This window comes from Gymnoscopelus microlampas (assembly GCF_963454915.1).
Source record: "Gymnoscopelus microlampas genome assembly, chromosome: 2".
Taxonomy (NCBI): domain Eukaryota; kingdom Metazoa; phylum Chordata; class Actinopteri; order Myctophiformes; family Myctophidae; genus Gymnoscopelus; species Gymnoscopelus microlampas.
In genome coordinates this window covers 34,516,968-34,537,302 of record NC_139939.1, presented here as the reverse complement: position 1 = coordinate 34,537,302, position 20,335 = coordinate 34,516,968, and the positions used below count along the sequence as shown (strand labels likewise).

General features: G+C 40.5%; 2 protein-coding genes across 2 annotated transcripts in view; one reads left to right on the top strand and one right to left on the bottom strand.

Annotated features, from left to right (window-relative positions):
- Window positions 1-1,167: 1,167 nt before the first annotated feature.
- Window positions 1,168-13,921, top strand: r3hcc1l (R3H domain and coiled-coil containing 1-like). Its single transcript, XM_084046649.1, has 7 exons — window positions 1,168-1,212; window positions 2,583-3,076; window positions 6,575-6,762; window positions 6,965-7,035; window positions 7,184-7,279; window positions 8,367-8,507; window positions 11,370-13,921. The coding sequence occupies exons 2-7, from the start codon at window positions 2,594-2,596 to the stop codon at window positions 11,429-11,431; spliced, it is 1,041 nt and encodes a 346-aa protein (XP_083902775.1). The 5' UTR covers window positions 1,168-1,212; window positions 2,583-2,593; the 3' UTR covers window positions 11,432-13,921.
- A 1,734-nt stretch (window positions 13,922-15,655) lies between these two features.
- Window positions 15,656-20,335, bottom strand: part of LOC311064382 (lysyl oxidase homolog 4-like) — a 28,275-nt gene continuing 23,595 nt past the window's right edge. The window contains exons 13-15 of the mRNA XM_084084213.1: window positions 20,111-20,247; window positions 17,008-17,119; window positions 15,656-16,878 (exon numbers count right to left, since the gene is read on the bottom strand). Coding sequence (XP_083940339.1) covers window positions 16,808-16,878; window positions 17,008-17,119; window positions 20,111-20,247 — 320 coding nt within the window. The 3' untranslated portion in view covers window positions 15,656-16,807. The remainder of the gene's footprint in view (window positions 16,879-17,007; window positions 17,120-20,110; window positions 20,248-20,335) is intronic.

The window sequence follows — 20,335 nt, the reverse complement described above, 5'->3', positions numbered from 1 at the left end:
CACACACACACACACACACACACACACACACACACACACACACACACACACACACACACACACACACACACACACACACACACACACCAGAAAGGCACTGTGTGACCTTGAGGCCTGAGATGTGACGCACTCTGTCCACTCTGGCCAGCAGCAGGTCCAGCTGCCCATCGCTGTCAAACTCTGTCACTGTGCCACCTGTCACCCAGGGAGACAAAGACCTTTCTACGAACCGTCTTATGTAACAGCCCAAATGGTATGTTTATATGGCTTTTATCTAGCATTTAAATCTAATACAAAGAACTATTTTCATAAGGCACAGGGATCACAGTGAATGAAGTAAATAATTGTAAAACTAATAATACACAAAATCATTACCATACGTTTCTCCATCAAAATGTCTAAAATAATGAGGTTCCGGGCTGGACAAAAGTTTGTACATTTTGTCACTCACTGACAAAACATAAATATTTTTGTGCTACTATTTTGCGAAGCTGTCCCTTCTATAAGAGATCAATCTGCGAATGCTGTCTTCTGTTCTGAATTGTGAAATGACCTGTGGCCACGGGCCACCCTGCACTTCAGCTTAAACCCAGATAGATGTAGATGTAGACATTCACACAGACAGAAACAAGCATGCAAAGGTGTAAAGTAATAAATGCTATAAAGAAAAGGATTGATTGAGGACTGATACAGGGTGTCCAGGCCTGTGAGGATGTAATCTACTTGGGAGTGGCTCTTTAGTCCAGGATACTGTTTTGGATGTTTCAAATGGATGAAATGAACCAGAGACCAGAGTGCAATGTGTCTCAAACATAATGGGATGTCAAATGAATGATGTGTGACAGTTAGACGTATGATGACCGAATTCAGATAATACAACACAGGAGCGTAAAGTGGTTTAATAATGTAGCTTCAAATGTGTGATCTTTGGCTATATTTAATAGTTAATATTGATATTAAAGATATTCGTTCCCACAGGAAAATAACCGTTTGCTCCAAAATGTCAGAGGATACGGTAATTATCAGCCCGCAAAACCTGAGAAATATAATAATAGAAATCATGCCAATGTAACCTCGCGTCACCAGTCTTTCCACCTAATGCCAATGTAGTCCGGCTACTATAAAATAACACCATGTCCCACAATCCATTGCGTACACCGTCTGAAATGCGTCAGCAGTGCGACGGAAAAATCTGCCTCCAAACAAACAGCGGTAGGTGGATACTGGTACAAATCTTCCCTCATTTATTGCTTAAATGCCTGTGATTTGAAATGAAATAATCTAAATAACCATCGGTAAGAGGGCAAGAGGTTGCAAGTAAGCATACGTGCTTGTCTAGATTGAAAATGAATTGCGTCTGTGGTTGATGGATGTTAAATCGCTAAACGTAGCGTAGCGTACCGTAGTAATCTGCTATCATGCTAGCCCCGTTTGGAACCTCACTCTCCGCGATAGCTCCGAGATGAGTTCCCGCTGTCTAGGGTTCCGGCAGAGGTAGAGTCCGTCCAAATGCAGTGAAGATCACCTTTTTCGCAACATCGTATCCAAAAAGTAAAGGTGGTCCGAGACACCTAAAGATATGTGCAATCCCGCGGGAATGTATCATTTAACCGACGGGGTTGAAAAAAATGTTTAAATTGCTTATTTAGTCAGCCTGTGCCGTATTTTCCCATTGTAGCCGAATCGGGAGCAGTACTGGCACTTGCCGTAGGGGCGTTCGTACGGGTTGAATGGGAAAACATGGCACAGGCTGACTAAATAAACGATTTAAGCGGGGTTTTCAACCCCGTCATGACATTTTACTTTCCGGCTAAATTGCAAACATCTGTAGGTGTCTTGGACTACCTTTACTTTTTGGATGCGATGTTGTGAAAAAGGTGATCTTCACTGCATTTGAACGGACTCTACCTCTGCCGGGACCCGAGACAGCGGGACCTCATCTCGGAGCTATCGTGGAGAGTGAGGTTCAAAGCGGGGCTACTATCATGCATGATGTGTCATTTCTGCTCCAGCTTTGAATGGAGGCGTTGGATTGCGGTCAAATAGTAAAATCTTAGTGACACTAAAAACATAGCACTAAAACAAAGCCGAAGACCACCAGAACGAGTTAGAACAGAATGTTAGAAAACAATTGTATAACATGACATATGATGACGCCATTTTTCTATACCTTGTTTTCACCCTCTTCCCTTAACCCGTTAAGACCTGAGGCCGATTCTACAAAATGTCTTCTAAATCTTTTTTTGAAAAAACTTAAGTTGCTATAATATCAGTGTTTCTCAAACTCATGTCAAGGACTCTCAAAATGATATGCATTTGGCCACGGACCACCATCTAAAAATATTTTGTTCCAGGGACCCCCAGAAGCAAAGACTTGAGTTACAAATGTTCGCTTTAAATATACATTCAAATATTTTTTTTCCTTCATAAATGGCAGATCTACAAGCTCATAGTGCGGCACTTGGTGCAGCGCTATGAGCTTGTATATCTGCTATTTTTGAATGACCAAATAAATCTAAAATGACACGGATGCTTTCCCGGTGGGATAACGGCCACTGCATTGACTGTTTGCTGTGTTGTAGATCATTTGACAATGGAGCAGCAAACGCCAAAGGAAGACAGTGGTCCAACTCCTCAGCCCTCGCCAAAGGTAGACAGTGGTCCAACACCTCAGCCCTCGACTGATGTGACTCCCTCAGGCTCAAAGAAACCTGAGCCCAAAAAGCGCCAGGAAGCATCAAAGGAGAAATCCCAAAGCCAGGGAGATGCGAAACCAAAGCCCAGACCTCGTTACTCAGACAAGGCACGGAAGAATGCTAAGAATAAGAAAAACAAGGCTGGGGTCGTTGCGGATAAAGCAGCATCTGAAGGAGGAGGAGAACAGGGAGGGATGCAGAATGGGGATGCCAAACCTGATGAGGAAGCGGATCGGTTACATGATGCAGCGGACACGCATGAAACTAAACCGGCCGATGAGGGAGAAGAAGCGCCCCCTCAGCCAGAGGAGGAGGAAGAAAGTTGGGACACACTGTTCAACGATGATGGGGATTGTCTGGAACCACATGTTGCTGAAGAGGTGAGTGTTCTACCTAAGTTTACTAAGTGGTGTTAGGTAATTTAGTCGAGTGAACGACTCCAGTTGATCAATATAATTTCTTATGCAAAGTGGAAGAGAAAACTGACTGTAAAACTAGTAGAATAACAACAATTTGTTTGGAGGTTTGCTGAGCATTGACCGTTTCTCAATATGCGTTCTTGTCTGTACTTCCGTCCTCGCGAACTTGTGATACGTCATCAGTCGCTGCCCAAGTACTTTTCCAATCCTCAAGTTCCCATCTGACCAAGTACAGACCAAATACCCCTATGTGAACTTGATCCGCCCACTTTACCGAGGATGCATCAGAGCTGACTTGTGAGGACTTTTCACAGCAAATTGCCCAGAATGCAACACCACCGGACGGGACCACCAGCGCTTGAAAAACGGAACCAATATGCATGACAAGGCCTGCGGTAAGAAATGTCCGAATTCTTTTTTTGTTTTGCCACGGAATGTAGTTTTAAGATTTATTATAGGCTAGAATGTTGTTATCTAACTTCAAATCTGTGGCTGGTTTGTGCACCAACTTTCGGACATTTGAGTAGCTGGCCGCAGATGACCGTCTGATGTCTGTGCTGCTGTGCCCCCTAGAGCAGCATTATTCGGCTAGTCCTTTTGAAAATGTCCGCTGGGTCTTTGTAGTGGTTCAAATGAGATCTAATGCGTTGTGGATGTTTTTGGACATTCTATAGTTTGGGGAGATACAACTGCCTCTGAATAATGTTTGTTATGTGTTAATGTGTGTAGCATTAACGTTAATTTCTTTACTCATCCAGGGAGTTCATTCTGTGCTGAGCTGTCAACGAGTCTTTAAACCAAGCAAGAGGAATTAATCCAGAGAAGAGAAATATTGCATGTTTGTTCATATTTATCAAGCTTGATTCATGTCATAAACAGTAAGCCTACGTCATTCATGTATCCCTCCACTCTTTTAAAAAAAAATCTGGTTATGAAATAAAATTTTATATCCACTCCTATTTGTGTGCGATTTTGTCTGATTTACAGTAGGCCTATTACTCTGACTTTTGTATGTGAATATAAGTTTTGACATTTTTTTGATGTGCCATTAGCCCATCATGTTCCTATATTATTCATATCAAACCATATGATATAGCCCAGCTTAGCCTGGAAACCAGACAAATCTGCCAATACAAAAAATAATTTCCCCTGGCAGATTTGGTCTGGCACCGCTCAGTTGTGATTGGATTCACACCCTCTGAAGTAGTGAGGAATCAATCAGGGCCCAGTATGCCAATATGGGGTGGGTTTATCACCAAAGGCATTTTTTTAATTTGGCCCTTGGAAATGCATCTTCCACACAGATTCCAGAATAATATATACGCAGTGATATTAGTCTGGCCATGCCAGGCTAAGCCCAGCTAGCTATTGGTAATTATATTGCAGCTTACTTATTTACTTTTAACTCCCTACATATATAACACAATGATGCAACTAGCCCATATTTTATGTGTGTGTGTGTGTGTATATATATATATATATATATATATATATATATATATATATATATATATATATATATATATATATATATATATATATATATATATATATATGTATATGTGTGTGTTAATACCTTTAGGCTAAATGTTATGTTTAATGTTTATTCTGTTTAGTTTACATTTGTTATTATTCTATAATATACCACTTAATACACGATGGTTCCTTGGGGAAACAAATTATTACTTAAAAGCCTAAACGTAGTCAGAGTGCCATTACAACATCACGTCGCCTCGCCAGCCTCCCTTTGGTCCAGTCCTGCTCCCAGACCCTCACCACCGCAGGTTTTCACCTGCAATCGCCTCCTGAATCCAGAGTTAAAGTAAAGGTATGCCAAGCCAACGGATACAGGATAGGTGGGCACTAGGGACATCTGGGCACCTCGATGTAAAAATGTCTATTTTGTCCAAAATGTAAAAAAATATATATTTGAAAAATGGTCTAAAGTAATGTAAAGTACATTATGTCAACATGCACGGTACATCATTATCAGACTTAATGTTATCCTTCAACTTCTTATGCCCCAAAATGAGGTTTTGTTGCAATTTGTAGAAATATTAGACCTTAGTTGTTGAATGTTTAAGAATGTTCTAATCATGTATATCCTACTTTACTTAAAAACATCTTCCAAATATATATATATATATATATATTTTTAACAGCCAATTTTACATTGAAGTGCCCAGATGTCCTTAGTGCCCACCTATCCTGTTACCATGGCAACGATGACTGTCTGCACCAGCGCCAGATCCAGGATTATCATAACGTTCCTTATAAATAATTGTATCGTTCTTTTCAGATTGTATCTATCTTAAAACAAACATATAAACAACTTTGTTTAGGCTATTAATTACCGGCCACTGTTGAGTAGGTTTTTCTTCATGATTCTTCTCTTGAAACTTGGGTGCTCATTTCACGAAGAAAAACAAGTGGAAAGCTAAGACTTTATTAAAGAGGTTAGCTGAGACTTTATTATAAAGAGGTTAGCCCCCCCCCCCCCCCCCAAACTGTTTACTGTACATATTCTTGTATTTCCAAACTGTTATATGATGTTTTGCAGTAGTGTATATTTGTCTGTCATTAAATGTTTCGATGAATTGAGTACAAAGGACTCCATTGGAAACAAGCCATAGGCTTTCTTGGGTTTAAAATACTCAGACCTTGTATTTGAACTGTACATTACTGTGCTTTGTTTTGCAAACTGCTAATAAAGTATTCAATTCATCATTTACATTGGTCATGGTCACTTAAAACGCTGGGTAAACCGATTGCGGTTCTGGAGGCAATCACCTCTGTATACAGTAGGTACTCGGTACAGGCACTTATTTAAGTTGTTATACAATCGGTCAGTATCATAATAAATAAATACCAAATGGCACTTTCTAAGGTTTTTCCTTATAGGCCTATAAAAGTAAATAAATTATATTAACAAAAACAACAAAATGTAAGTAAATTGTATGAACAAAAACGTTTTTGCATTTATATATAGATATACATTATTATATCTTGTGTCAATATAATTGACACACGTTACGCCTATTTTATACTCTGTTTACAAAAAAACAGATCTACAAGCTAGCGACGCGCTGTTAGTTTGTAGATCTGCCCTGAGCATATTAACACAGTGGACGAGCTGAGATGGTGACGTCACCGAGAACGTTGCTTTCCAATCGCAGAATTACCGTACTCCCGTCCTCGGAAGTTTGTACTCCCTAGGCAAATTTGCAAGTCTGGACTTCCAAAGACTTAAGTCTGTGCTTCCCAAAGTCAGGTATTGAGAAACGGCCATTCCTCATCCTTCCAAATTGTCTACACACACACACACACACACACACACACACACACACACACACACACACACACACACACACACACACACACACACACACACACACACTGTACATGTCATGGTCCGCCAACCCCCCCCATCTGTCCTTTGTTGTCTCATCATTCATTCAGATGGCTGTGAAGGAAGGCAGGAAGAAGGAGTCGATCCAGGAGGCCAGGTTTGATTACTACAACATGGACAGAGATGGAGATGCAGACATCGACCTCAGAGACGAAGAGCTGTCTCACATCATTGAGATCTACGACTTCCCAGCTGAGTTCAAGACAGAGGATCTCGTCAAGTCCTTTCAGTCCTACCAGTAAGTACAAGATTTGTGTAGTCGTCTAGTCGAAGCATTCATATCTCTCAAGGCTTCAAGTGTAATTTTAGTCACTTCTGGTCTCCGCAAGTGCAGAATTCCCTTTACTTCTGTTAGAGCAGCACAACTACATACTTATGCTGTGTGTGTGTGTGTGTGTGTGTGTGTGTGTGTGTGTGTGTGTGTGTGTGTGTGTGTGTAGACAGAGAGGCTTTGACGTCCAATGGATTGATGACTCGCATGCACTGGGCCTCTTCTCCAGCCCCATAGCAGGTTGGTATAAAACGACTGTGAATGTAACAAAGTGTAATTCTCTTCCATTACATGGTCTTATACATGATCTCAAAATGCTCTCTGTATATTAAAAGGCACATAACATCTCTGAATGATATGTATGATTAATTGTTCTTCTTGGTGTCAGCTGGTGAGGCTCTGAGGTCCAAACATCCGTTGATGAAGGTGCGGCCTCTCTCCAAATCCTCTGCCACTACCAAGGCCAAAGCTCGTAGCTGCTCAGGTTTGCATCACACGTTGGTTTACACATATTCAGAGATGCTCTCTAATCATATTGTCAGCTAGCTCAGATTGATTAATTTGTATGCCAACTCTGGTAGGAACGAGGACATTTTTAAGTGTTAATTAGCATTATATATTTTTTATTTTATAACTAAAATTATGATAAGTATACTATCTAATTGTTATTGGTTTTTCAATGCTGGGATATTCTGCTGCACGTCATACCTAGACATTGGCAGTCATGTGATCATTTTGAGACCCGTGTGTTTCCGGAATAATAGTTATAATAGTTATAGTTATAATACACATTTCATCAAGGTACCTGGGCTTATATGGTTTTACTTATTCAAGTGGTCTGACAGAATCAGGGATTATAACTAACTTATAATTAAATAAGAATTGTGTTTTGAAAATTGAGAAAAACAACAGGCATGGATACGCAAGACTACCTATTCGCCAAAAATGCACCGCCCACGGTTGAATGGGGAAAGAGCAAGTAGCATAGCGATGGTACAGTGTTTTGTACATGATTGTTATCACTGCTCCTGTGTCCACGTTTGTTTTTTATTGATTTCCAAGTCACAAAGTTTGAAAGAAGGGTGGATTAGTGTCTTATGGTGAAATACTTAATTTCTTCACAACAGCCTTTTGCATAGCTAATAGGCAGTACTTTTCTCGTCATCTCTGAAGAAAGACACTAAAGATGTTAAGGAGCACATAGTGGGAGGTTGAAATTTGTAGCTTGAAATGGCAGCCTGAACGAGGCGCCACAGCATGCAACCGAGAACATCAGTTGTCGCACTCTTGTTGTGATTGGGCAAATATTGGCTTATGTGTATTAGTAGATGTCATGGAAACAAGTGAACGTTGCTTTAAATGTATTGGTTGTGACAGTAAATTAATGTATCAATCTGTCCCTGTGTCAAAGATTATGAACCTAAATGATGCAGTTTGGCCATACTGATGTACGTTTGATTTTCAATGGGTGGCTACTTTGGGGAAAATCACAGTGGAACCGTAATGCCCATGTCTATTGCATATATATATTAACAGCAAAAAACAAGAGTATATTTTAAACCAACCTCCAGACTACCTTTTGCCTGCTAAGGAGCGACCCCAAACAAGTGCAGCGTTGGCCCGCAGGCTGGTGATCGGAGCCCTGGGTGTGAAGAGCAACCAGACCAAGGAGGACCGCGAGTCTGAGAAAAAGAAGCTCCAGGAAGCCAGAGGTAACTCAGCCACATCATGATATCATGATGTTAGAATGCTGCCTTGCACTTAGTTGGGACTGCACCGTGGTCAACAGCAGTCAATCAAATACTGTCACGCCCTGTCCAGTCACCCTCAGAATATGGTAGACATGTTGTTAATAACATGGTTTCACCGGATGGTTTCCAATTCTATTCAATGACAAATACTTAAAAGTAGGGGAAGTGATATTTTTTGCATTATTTATTTATTTTTGTTAAAAAGGTTAAAGTACTAGATTCTGATAGTAATCATTGCTACAGAGCGTTTGTTCGGTCACAGGGGTCTCCAGCTCTTTAGAAAACAGAATATAGCACATTTTCAAGTAGGTGACCAAATTTAAGCCAATTAGGAGAGAGCACTGAAAATGCATTTTCTGTTTAATAAAGAACTGGAGAGACATGGGAGACTCCCTTTTTACTGAACAAACACTATAGCAATGAGTACTATCAGAATATAGAGCTATTTAACATTTATTTTAACCAAAGTAAATCACTTACCCTACCAAAATTGTCCAAATTGTTCTTGGCATGTGAAGCAGTTAGTGAGACCTTGCACACTCGGTTACCCTTCCAGAATAAATAAAGGTGAAAATACAAACCCTCATGCTTGCATCGCAAGTTTTCTGCCACAAGTGGGAGCTGTTGTTAATCTTAACAGATAAAATGACAATCAGTATTGCTTTTGAGACATTGATGTCCATCCCTTCTGGTCTGTATTGCTGTGCAGATCATAGCAAGTCTATAATCAGTGTAGCAGTCATTTCCCCTTAGCAGAAGGAACATAAGTATATAGGGGCACGGAAAGCCACAAGTGGCTGTCCACTAAGAAGCCAGTCAGCACTGAAGTTAGGGCCTTGAGAAGAACAAACTAAAAATAGGTCCTTTGTTCCTGGCACTGTAACACTATTGTGTGATCTTTATGTGAGATCACAACACAGTAAATGTCAATGCAAGCAGTGAATATTGTGTGCTAGGAATGGTTGCCACGTCCAGTTCTACGGAGGGCTCGGTTTACAACTGGCACCATGGTCTGTGAAGATAAGATGGGTTTATTGATCTCAGGAGGCAAATTCAACTGTCATAGCAGCAGTGAAAATGAAACTCAGGAAAGCTAGAGAATCGAGAACCAAACCCAGGTAAATAAGAAAAAAAAGATGTGCTGCTGGCCTTTGATACCTGCTCTGGATCTCTGAATGAGTGACTTGAGTTAACATAATGTATAGTTTATCAATGATATAGCAGGAAATATATGAATGAATATACAGTATGTCTTACTACTACAGTGAAATTATGGTGCATAGATTATGCAGGGCCTGTTAAGTCTTTCAACACTGAGTATAATGAATGATATATTGAAGCGAGGTGAAACTTTTCAAGGAAAAACCAACAAAGTGTCTTAGTAAGGCTGTGGACCACCACAAGCCACCAGAGCAGAGTCAATGTGCATAGATTGTAAAAGTCTCTGGAAGTATATTGTAGGGATGGAACACCATTCTTTGGTGTTTTGATGATGATGGTGGTAGGGAGCGCTGAACACGTTGGTCCAAAATCTCCAATATTTTTTAAATTGAGTTGAGCTCTGATTAATGTGAAGGCCATAGAATATGATCCACACCATTTTCATACTCGTCAAACCAATCAGTGACGCCTCATTTATTGTGGATCGTTTGTCATCCTGGAAGTAACCACTTCAATCAGGATGTACATTTTCATCATAGAATAAAGGTGATCACTCAGAATAACTTTGAATTTATTTGCGATGACTCTTCTCTTTAAGCGGAAAAGTGGATATAAAAATGCCCACACAGCATAACAGAGCCACCAGACCCCTTCATTGAAGGGGTCAAGCATTCAGGCCTGTACCGTTCTCCTATATGCCACATATGCACACGCCCACTTGTGGTGAATAGGGTGAAGGATGACTCATCTGACCATATAACTTTTTCCCCCACATCTCTGTAGACCAGTGCCTATGGTTTTTGCGCCACTGAAATCTGCATTTGTCTTTGTAATGAGGGGGTTATGCACTGCAACCCTACTATAACATCCCCCTCTATATAGTTGTCAACTAACTGTTCTTGCTGACAGAGTTGCTCTTCTGTTTTTCCTTACATATCGCACTAATGCATGAGCATCAGTCATTGAATGTACGCTTTCAAGCACAATTTATGAAACCCATTTACTGATATATTTCCCAGATCAAAATGCAGTTGTCACTGTTCCTGTTGAAACACTAGCCAGTTGAGAAGTCTTTGTGACTGAATCTCCTGCTGCGTGTGCCCGTTTATGAATAGCCACTTAAATCTTTTCCCATTGCCATCTTGATCCAAAATTTGGTAAGGGCTGTCAAACTTCGAACCATTCAAATTTAGTAAAACATAATTTTAAGACCGTCTCTTTCTCTCTGTGCCATGGTTGGTACTTAGAAACGTGCTCTCTTGAATAATTCACATTTTATAACTTGAAGTGTAGCTTACTGTCTGCAAACAGACTGTACATGCCAACACAGCATGATAGTGTTATGCTTCTCCACTCATTTTCAGGTTTTAATTTGTATATGAATTAATATATGTACAGACCATCGTGTTTGTGTGTGTGTCACCAACAGTCTGAGTGAACATGTGTACAAGCTCTCAACAGTTATCTTTAACAGACATCTGTCAAAGTTGCCAATGTACATCCTAGTAGTCCATGTGCGAGTCCTCACAATGTGGCAAAGAATGATGTTAGAGACGATAAATCACTATGGAGATGTAGATGTTAACATATTGATTGGGGTGGGGGTCTGCAGACAGATATATTGAACTGCATTGTGATCTATTTGGATCTATTGCTTTTCAGACCAAAAGCGCCTGGCAGCCAAACAGAAGGAAGATGCATGGGAGGGGAAAGGAGGACAGTGATAAGGGTTGCTTGCTTTTTGTTCCTCCTCCGATGACTGGATCCAGCAGGGACCAAAGTGACCCCTGTCTACTCCTCTACACTGGACAATGAGCTGCTGACTCATCTTTAGTTTTTCTCAACCCCGTAGCAGTAGCTCCTCCCCTCCAAATCTCACCCCACATCCTTCCAGACTCCCGTACCAACCTTTAGTCCATCCTTTACCAACCTCATCACCCACTTTTAGTCCATCCTCTACCAACCTCATCACCCACTTTTAGTCCAGCCTTGTAGTCTCTTAAGCTGGGTTCAGACGGCAGAATGCAAACACACTAGGCTTATGGAAATGGTGCTTGTAACACCAGAAGTGCTGCAGATAGGTAATTTCCTTTTAATGCACACAATGTATTTGTATATTTTTTAAGGTCTCAATTTGCTAATCTGTATATGGTAAAATATGGTAGTGCTAGTAACAATCCCCCTTGTGCGTGCCATTGCCATGCACAAAGTTCTGGCGTATGTCAAAATTTCCAATACACACTCCCGACAATCCAGTGAAAAAAAAAATTAACCTCACAGACTCTGTTGGCGACAGCTTCTCCTTGAGCTGCTTACACAGCCATGGTTCCGACCAAACATCTGGATCATCTCCCTGGATCTTGGATTTTCCTCCCGATCATAACATTTTATCGGTGTGGTCAATCTGGCCCAAATCCCGCAATCTGTGCCCAGCTTTAGTCACCAGTCTTCTTTCACCTCATCCCTCTATCACTTCCCTGAGGAACTGATAACTACCTTGTAGAGGCATGAGCCAAATGCAACAGGGACTGCAGTCACCTGCTACACTGTCTGTCTACGCTGATTCTTTGTCAGAGCCACTTTCACCTTGTCACACCATCATCTGTGGATCTGTACTCAACAACATTGTTTTAGTTATGTGTAAAAGTCAACTACTAAATAACATATGTGTATGCGTTTTCACACTGAACCCTAGTAATTTGACTTGTGCAACTTTTGCCGCACAATGTATTTGGTATTGATCAGTGGTTCTCAAACCTTTTCATTTTAAGGACCCATATGAGATTTACAGAGCTGTAAGGGTCCATTTTAGAACCCCCCCACCACCCAAAGAACCCTGAGGGTCCCTGGACCCTACTTTGAGAACCACTGGTATAGATTATATTGGTTGATTTAGAAACAGATTTCTGCTTCGTCACATCAGCAGACATTTGCTGCATTTTCAGATTTTAATGTAGGTAACCTCATCAAGTATAGATTTATGATCAGATAAGTTATTGAACTGAAAGCGACGTAAAGACTTGGTGGTGGTGGTGAATTAGGAAATCCTCAAAGACAACCCCAGCATGCATATTCTGGGGAAAACTTTAGCAGAAAATAGCAGATCTACCAGCTCTCAATGCATGAGACAAGGTGTTGTGAGCTTGTAAATTAGCTATTTTCAGCTGCTTAAGACATTTAATGTAGATTGAAAACAGAAAAGTCTCTAGTATACAGCCCTGATGCACTACCTTACATTGTTGCATGCATCAATGAACCAGTTCCTTAATCCATGAACCATCAAGTAGAACCTGCCCATTTCATGCGTGACAGTAAAATGGATGCACTATTTCCAAAGACATTTTTGTGTATATAGCAGGATTTGCAGTCCGGTAGATGTGTTTATGATAGGCCAATGGCATCACTCAACCTCAAGATAGATACTAGATACCGTACTGTTACTATTAATTCCATAGTCACTATAATGTAACCCTGTTTGATGTGTAGAGTTTCTAGAACTGCTGTGACTGTAACAGAATTTCTTAGACAAATATATCCCACTGACAATAATAATTTGTGCCGTTTTGGTATGAACATGACAAGAACCTGTTTGCCCATTTCTTCTTGAAATATGCGTCCTATTTGCAGATTAAGTCAATGAAACTTAAAGATTTATTTTGGCATTTATATTTCACATAGGTCAGTGTGTAGGGAGACGTGAGACAAGACTCGTTGGAGGCGAACCTGGGTCCTCGTGCTCACTAGGAGCATATTGTCTATACTAACTAGCTGAGCCTCTCACCACCCCTAGCCAGCCAGCACCCTAGTCACTATGAAACTGAGATGGTCATGGCTTTTGTCATTTGACCACTGTTTCCTGATCAGGCTCTTTATGCGTACAGACCCAGCTGATGAAGCATTTGGGAATGTGCTTTGAAAATTCAGTTAGAAGCATACCTTTTTTAATTTTGTATTGTTTAAGGCTAGAGCTTGCATTTAACGAATGTGTTTGTTTTGTAATATCCATTATGTTTAGTTACCTGACCCCCAGAGACTGAAGAATACAACTCAAACGGATCACTTGTTCTGGTATTAACTTTAGAGAGTAAACCAAACACTTGTTAAACATTTCGATGGTATGTGTTCGTCTTTTTTTAATTGTCCGACAATAACAAATGGTCAGATGTGTCACTATAATTTGTCATTTGTAATTTAATAAATCATTTTAAATACTGCCTATCTGGTGAATATTCCTGGTTTATTCTAATATTACAATTCAAGCTGGTAGGACTAAACGCAGACGTGGTTATCTCTGTTGCATAAGCCTATCTACATTCTTCCAAAGGAAAATCTGAGCATGTGCTCTCCAAGTTCAGCCCTGATTTAACAGAGGTGGACCTCCATGTGTGCTGTAGTGTCCTTCTTGCAGACCCATATCTAACCAGGTCTACAAGCTACTAGACAGACCGACAGCCAGACAGTCAACCTGCCTCATCCCAACCTCCTGGCCCAGAGCTCCTCTTGACTGCTCTTAACCAGCATCGTGTGAGATCTGAGCCCTTCCCATAATCCCAAGCTTTACTGTGGCTTTATGAGGAGGTGATGTACCACAGAGCTGCCTGCCTGGGTGCTACACACACAATCATTAGACCAGTACACAAACACAGACCACAACCAAGCAAATAGCGGTGTCAAGTGCCAACTTGGCCCAACAAAGAGCCGCCCAAAGGTGCTGCTGTGTCACGGAGCAAATGAAATATTTGAGGAGCTTAGGATCACACACACACACACACACACAGACACATTCTCAAATTGAAGGCATCATAAATCTAACAGTCTACCACAACGAAGAGCTCTGGTGGTTCTGTAGTGGTCCATGTGCTGGCATGGAATCAATCCAGTCATCCTTGGTTGGTCAGTTCTCACCACTATTAGATTGTCAATCTTATGTGATTACCTTAATGATATGTGTTACTTTTTAAAGCTCTTTCTTGGAGCGTTTTAGAGTTTCTCTTTGTTTTACAGTACAGCCACGGTAGAGTGGATGACCAAAATGTCTGTGCTTACAAAGTAAAGTATAATGCTTAATTTATACTTTGTAGCAAGACCAAGATGATGGGGCTCGCCAAAAATAGCAGATCTCCAAACCTTTCATATGATTGAAGTGTAAATCAGGCGTAAATGTGTAGTTATACGTACTATCTGAGTCACCATACATACTGTTTTGAATGGGAGCGTTGGAGTGGTTTGTTTCAGGATGATATGTTCCCTTTCAACGAGGCACAAGAGTTCAGCCAATGGTTTGTTTGCAGTGCATGAAAATAACAATGTGGACAACTTCAAAATAACAAGAAATGACGACACCTTTCCTCAGGGCATTCTGGAAGTGCATGTGAGATGTTCAATCATAATCTTTAAACTTCCATTTAAAACTCTTGTTTTTACCTATAGTATCGTCTGTGCATATCAATTTGTAAATTCCATTCCAAGTCACACGTGGTGGGGGGTGGGGGCAAGACCAAAATAAGTAGCATATTTACAGCATGGTCTAATTTATTTAGTAACAGCAGGCAGCTGTGAGAGTTTCCACAGTGTGGTGTGTGTTTGTGTTTGTGTGTGTGTGTGTGTGTGTGTGTGTGTGTTCGTCTGTGGGAATGAGGTTGGAAACAACCATAAAACACTTGTTGGCTCAGGATCCCTAGGAAAGGATGGGGAAGCGAGTTGCTGGTGAAGACCATGGCCTTTTGAACCATTTGAAGCCAGTAGAGTAAATGTGCTACAATTTAAAGAGAAAATGATCTTGATAGCATTAGACTGTCCACCATATACTGTAGCAGTTAATGTCACTGTTCAGTTGAATTAACTTTTCCCAATGCTATTTCTCTTTCAAAAAGAGTGACTGAAGAAACCACTTAGTACAGTACTACCTCAAAAACTATACAGTCAAATAACATGCCCCAAATATAATATAGTTTGACATTCTGATGTTTATTCTTTCTCTACCATTGCAAAGTAGTGTTGAAGGCTCAACACTGTGGTACAACCAGATCTCATCTAAAATTGTCGATGTTTGACAGATAAAGAACAAAAAAAATATTTGCCATAATAAAATTAACAGTACAAAACACAGCTATGTATCAAGTCAAAGATGTACATGAAATTCCGTATAAATTATTGACCTAAAGAGGTCATATAAAACTGTACATGACAATACATTTGCAATACATTACAATATTTATTCAAATAAAGCAAAGTAGCACCATGAAACACTATCAAGTCTCAATACTTTAAAAAATAAAGCACACAGTTTTCCTTACAGTAAATACAGTACTGCATTTGTAATTATGAACAGTGAAAGCGAAGTGAAACTGAGATTTTGTGTACAGTCTGCTACTAGAAAGTGTCTTTATTTAACCTAATTTATACTCCGTAGTACAACGCTTGCCGAAACCTTTTCTTGCTGGCAAGCGACACTTGTCATGCAATGGAGTATAAATGAAGCTTTCCATGGATGGCATGTACTGTAAACATAGGGCTTGTATTGTATTGTACTCATGTGCCTTCATGTCGTTACTTTATAACTGTGGTTACATATGAATCAAGGGAAATTAAAACAGGGTTCAGAAATAAAAAATAAAATAAAAAATAAAATATTCTAAACGGTAAACTACTCTAGCTTTTGTTACCATGGTGACGTCCGATGATTTTGACCACTTCCCGTAAGTCCTTTTGTGGTCAGTCTCCTTTGTTTATTTGTCTCCTATTTCTACATACATCATCCCTCTCTCCAAATCTTTCTAACAGAAACAGTAGATGGTTGTAATCTGATCTTGCAATTGGGGGATCTGTGTTATAACGTATTCATGAAATCCCTCAGTGTCCTTCCCGTTTTCGTTCCCCTTTCCCCACCGTGATCCCGCTCAACCCCATTTTTTCCCCATCTACTGTTATAGAATGTTCAAAGCAGGACAAGGCAGACGCTTTATGAAAGTCTTTTTGATGTTCCTCCTTTCTTGGAATATTCCTTGTGCTTGAAAGTACTTCCTCCTGATTGGCTGAGGTGTGACGAGGGGTTGTTCAGGTGTTAAGTTGCTCTGAGTTCTGACTCAAGTGTTTTTCCTTCAGAGGAAGTTATTGGAGATCTGACGTTGGTGCTCAAACAGGTCCTCCACCTCAGGGCTGTAAGCATCACCTGATGGAGTGGATGGAGAGAGATAATGGAAGGAGAGGTTCAGCTGAGCAGACAAGACACAGGGTGGAATTTGGAGTGGTTAAGAAACATAGATGACATAGGTTTTCAGATATGAAGGAGTCTTTATACCTGCGTGGCAGCCGAACATGAAGACTCGTGCTCCGTCGTATTTGCACCGGCATCGCACCACATTGTTATGGAAATCTGACTCGGCCATGTCCAAGGAAGGGTTCACCTCCACCTGCATAGACGCATAAGACGTTAGACACAGGCTGCATAGATCAATTGTCTTGCGCACACCTTTTTTCCAATTCCAATGTATGCAATTTACATGAACAATAAATGATTATATAAATTATAATAAAGAACGATTATTACGATGATTCATATAATTTTCATGACTGAGAAGTTAGTTGAATTAACTTCTCTTTTATTTTGTTCAGAAACAGATGCTCAATATTGTCCTCCACAAACCTGGAATTAACAATCAACAGAGCTCACTGATGGAGAATGTACCTTTCCCTTGGCATACGTAATGAGAAACTAGATTCTTAACAGTCCCTCTGAATTACAAGTGAGAAACCAGCTAGCCATGGGACAAGCTGAGAAGCCACAACATGGGTTGCTCCTGTTTAAAATGTGTGTGCGTGTTGGGGGGGGGGGGGGGTGGTTCTGGAATGACATGACATATCACTTTCTAATCGTATCATTTCTCCTAGAGAGACGTGGGGGGTTGGGGGACAGTTTTCTTTTGTTCCAGCCTATGATTACAACGTAGTCGTGGTTGATGGTTGGTTGCTATGTTTGCTTGTTTTCCACCCTGTCTGTCTGTCGTATATATAAAAAAAACACATGTAAATGATTTTTCCTGATACACACATCAAACAGATAACCTGACCACATTTTCAATAAAGCTACTGTCTTTCATTTTATATATATGAATTCTGCGGTTCTGGTCATATTTATAGAGAGAGAGAGTTAAGTCGTTAAAATATTCATAATTATCATTTTTCTTTTTTTCATTTCATCATGTTTTCTGGCCAATTTGTGTCGGTCAACACAGTGTGTTTAGAGGGCCCCAATAATTTTGGCACTTAGTTTTATTGTCTCGGTGTTAAAAGCACAATATTAACTTGGTCCCAGTAGATGCCCATTAAAATTTCAGGCAATAATCTGAAACAAAGGGCCTGCAGTCTCTTTTACAGTACAATGAAAGGTTGTCACTGTCATATAAAAACGCTGTGAGGTTGCGTCGCTGATGTTTAAATGACGGCGCAATCAGGGGCAATCAAGCTTGAGGTGGACGTGACTCACTGGTTTAAATGCACTGGTCCTAAAAATGGCTGCCACCCCACGTCTCTCGGCATGGAGACAAAAGAGACGCCCAGTTTGCACGAGAGACATGCACACTCCCTCCCCTCAATCACACACTTCTAACACAAATTTATGACCAACTTAACTACTGTTGCACCACATTTTCCATCTCAACCACAAAAGGGTGCCGGAGCCACGGTTGCCATGGCAACAAGGGATCACTGGTTTCTGACATGCATGTGATTGTCTCCTGGGACGTGACTCAGCATGTTTCCCTGGGGCCCTATATAGTCCTAATGGACCGCTCACACAAGTACTTTGTGTACTTATATGCACGTGCATGCAAATGCACATGCACCGTGCAAAATCCTCAATGCTAATTAACTAGCACTGAGAGGTACATTCTTGCAGAGCACACAGACATTTGCACGTACGCACGCACGCACACACACACACACACACACACACACACACACACACACACACACACACACACACACACACACACACACACACACACACACCTAAATAAAACGACCTAAATAAAACTTCTAAATATACTGCTTAAACCGTTGTGTATATAAAGTTATGAGGGGTGGTGAGCCATCATCATATTATCAGAACACAAATAGACCAAAGCGTTCGGGTGGAGAGGGGACAGCTTTGTGACACAGCAGATGTGGTGTATTTGAGCAGAGTGAAATAGAGCAGCAGTGATGAGAAGCAGAGTGGACATTTCAACCTGAGCATCTCTAACAAACCCTTCCACGTGCATTCTATGTCATCAAAATCAGTTTAAGCAATTTAACCCTATTTTATACTTCAGCTATTCGAAAAGAGACTATCTACAAGCTCATGGTGTGCTTGCACACCATGAGCTATTTGGCTATTTTTTAATAGCTGAAGTTGTGAGTTGTGAGCTTGTACTGTACAGTAGATCGACTATGTTTGAAAGATTTAGAAACATGTTGAAAAAGTGAAGGAAAAAAAAGCGTTACTTTTAACAACACATATCTTCTGTTATGGGGGTCCCTGGCACAAAATCTTTTCAGATGGGGGTCTGCAGGAAAATATCAATCAATTTGGAGGTCCAAATATATGAGAACCACTGTTCTATATGACTGGGAAATGCTGACAGGTTTCTTTCCACTGTCAATAAGTCAGCCCTTTCTCTGAACTGCTGGACTAATGGTAGGTCTACTTTCTCTATAAATGCAGGTTAAATCCCCTGTTCTTAAATATGCACACACCCGTAAACTACATACATACACGTATACGCCTGCAGGCCCAGCCAAGACCCATTTAGCTGAAATTACAGTCTCTATCATTTTTATCGTGTGTACGCTTCAAAATGGTGCAACGCAAACCTTTGTTTTTGCTATTTTTTGTGCTTTTTTCACCCCTTCTTGGCTTTAAAAGCATTTCACTGTTAATTTAAGATGCAGTCGCCCTTCTGAAATAGTGGACATTATTTCACCATGAGGAGTTTATTTATTTAACTTCTTATCTTTAAAGTTTTTTGTTAAGTGGCTTGTGACAGAATAAGCAGCACTTTAACTAAATACCTATTAAGACATGGCTGACTTCAGAATTCACTTTGAGGAATTCATTTTGGTTTCAAATACATTGTTGCTTTTGTATGAGGATTCACTAATTAAGCTTAGCCACATTAATCCTGGAGTCGCTATTTTAGGCAAAGTGTAAAAAATGTACATTTCCAAAAACTAGAAGATGTACAAGCTGAGCTGTGAACTTGTAGATCGGCTATTTTCACTATTTGTCGTGATGAAGTATATAGGGCTTAAGTGGTTAATTTATACTCTGTTGTACGGTGTCATGTGCTGAAAATTGCACATCTACAAGCTCACAACATCAGACTGTCGTACAGCAAATCAGACTTTAACCCCCACCACCTTACCTGGAAGATGTATTCACCGGGGCGTATGTCAGTGATGTCGACCCACTGGCAGTCAATGTCATGGCGATAGGTATCCCAGCAGCCCACTGAGATGCCCTGCTCACCCATGTTGTAGCAGGTAAACCTCTTACTTAGTCCTAGAAGTCCAAACAACAACACATTGGAAAGGTGTGATTTAGCTAATCACTAAAAGTTTGATGGGTAATATTTTATTTTTCTATATAG

What these genes read in the sequence shown, in the direction of transcription:
- r3hcc1l (XM_084046649.1), top strand. Translation starts at nt 2,594, where the DNA reads ATGGAGCAGCAAACGCCAAAGGAAGACAGTGGTCCAACTCCTCAGCCC. An exon ending in AAGTCCTTTCAGTCCTACCA is followed by an intron (nt 6,763 to 6,964) that starts GTAAGTACAAGA and finishes GTGTGTGTGTAG; the next exon opens with ACAGAGAGGCTTTGACGTCC. An exon ending in CTTCTCCAGCCCCATAGCAG is followed by an intron (nt 7,036 to 7,183) that starts GTTGGTATAAAA and finishes TCTTGGTGTCAG; the next exon opens with CTGGTGAGGCTCTGAGGTCC.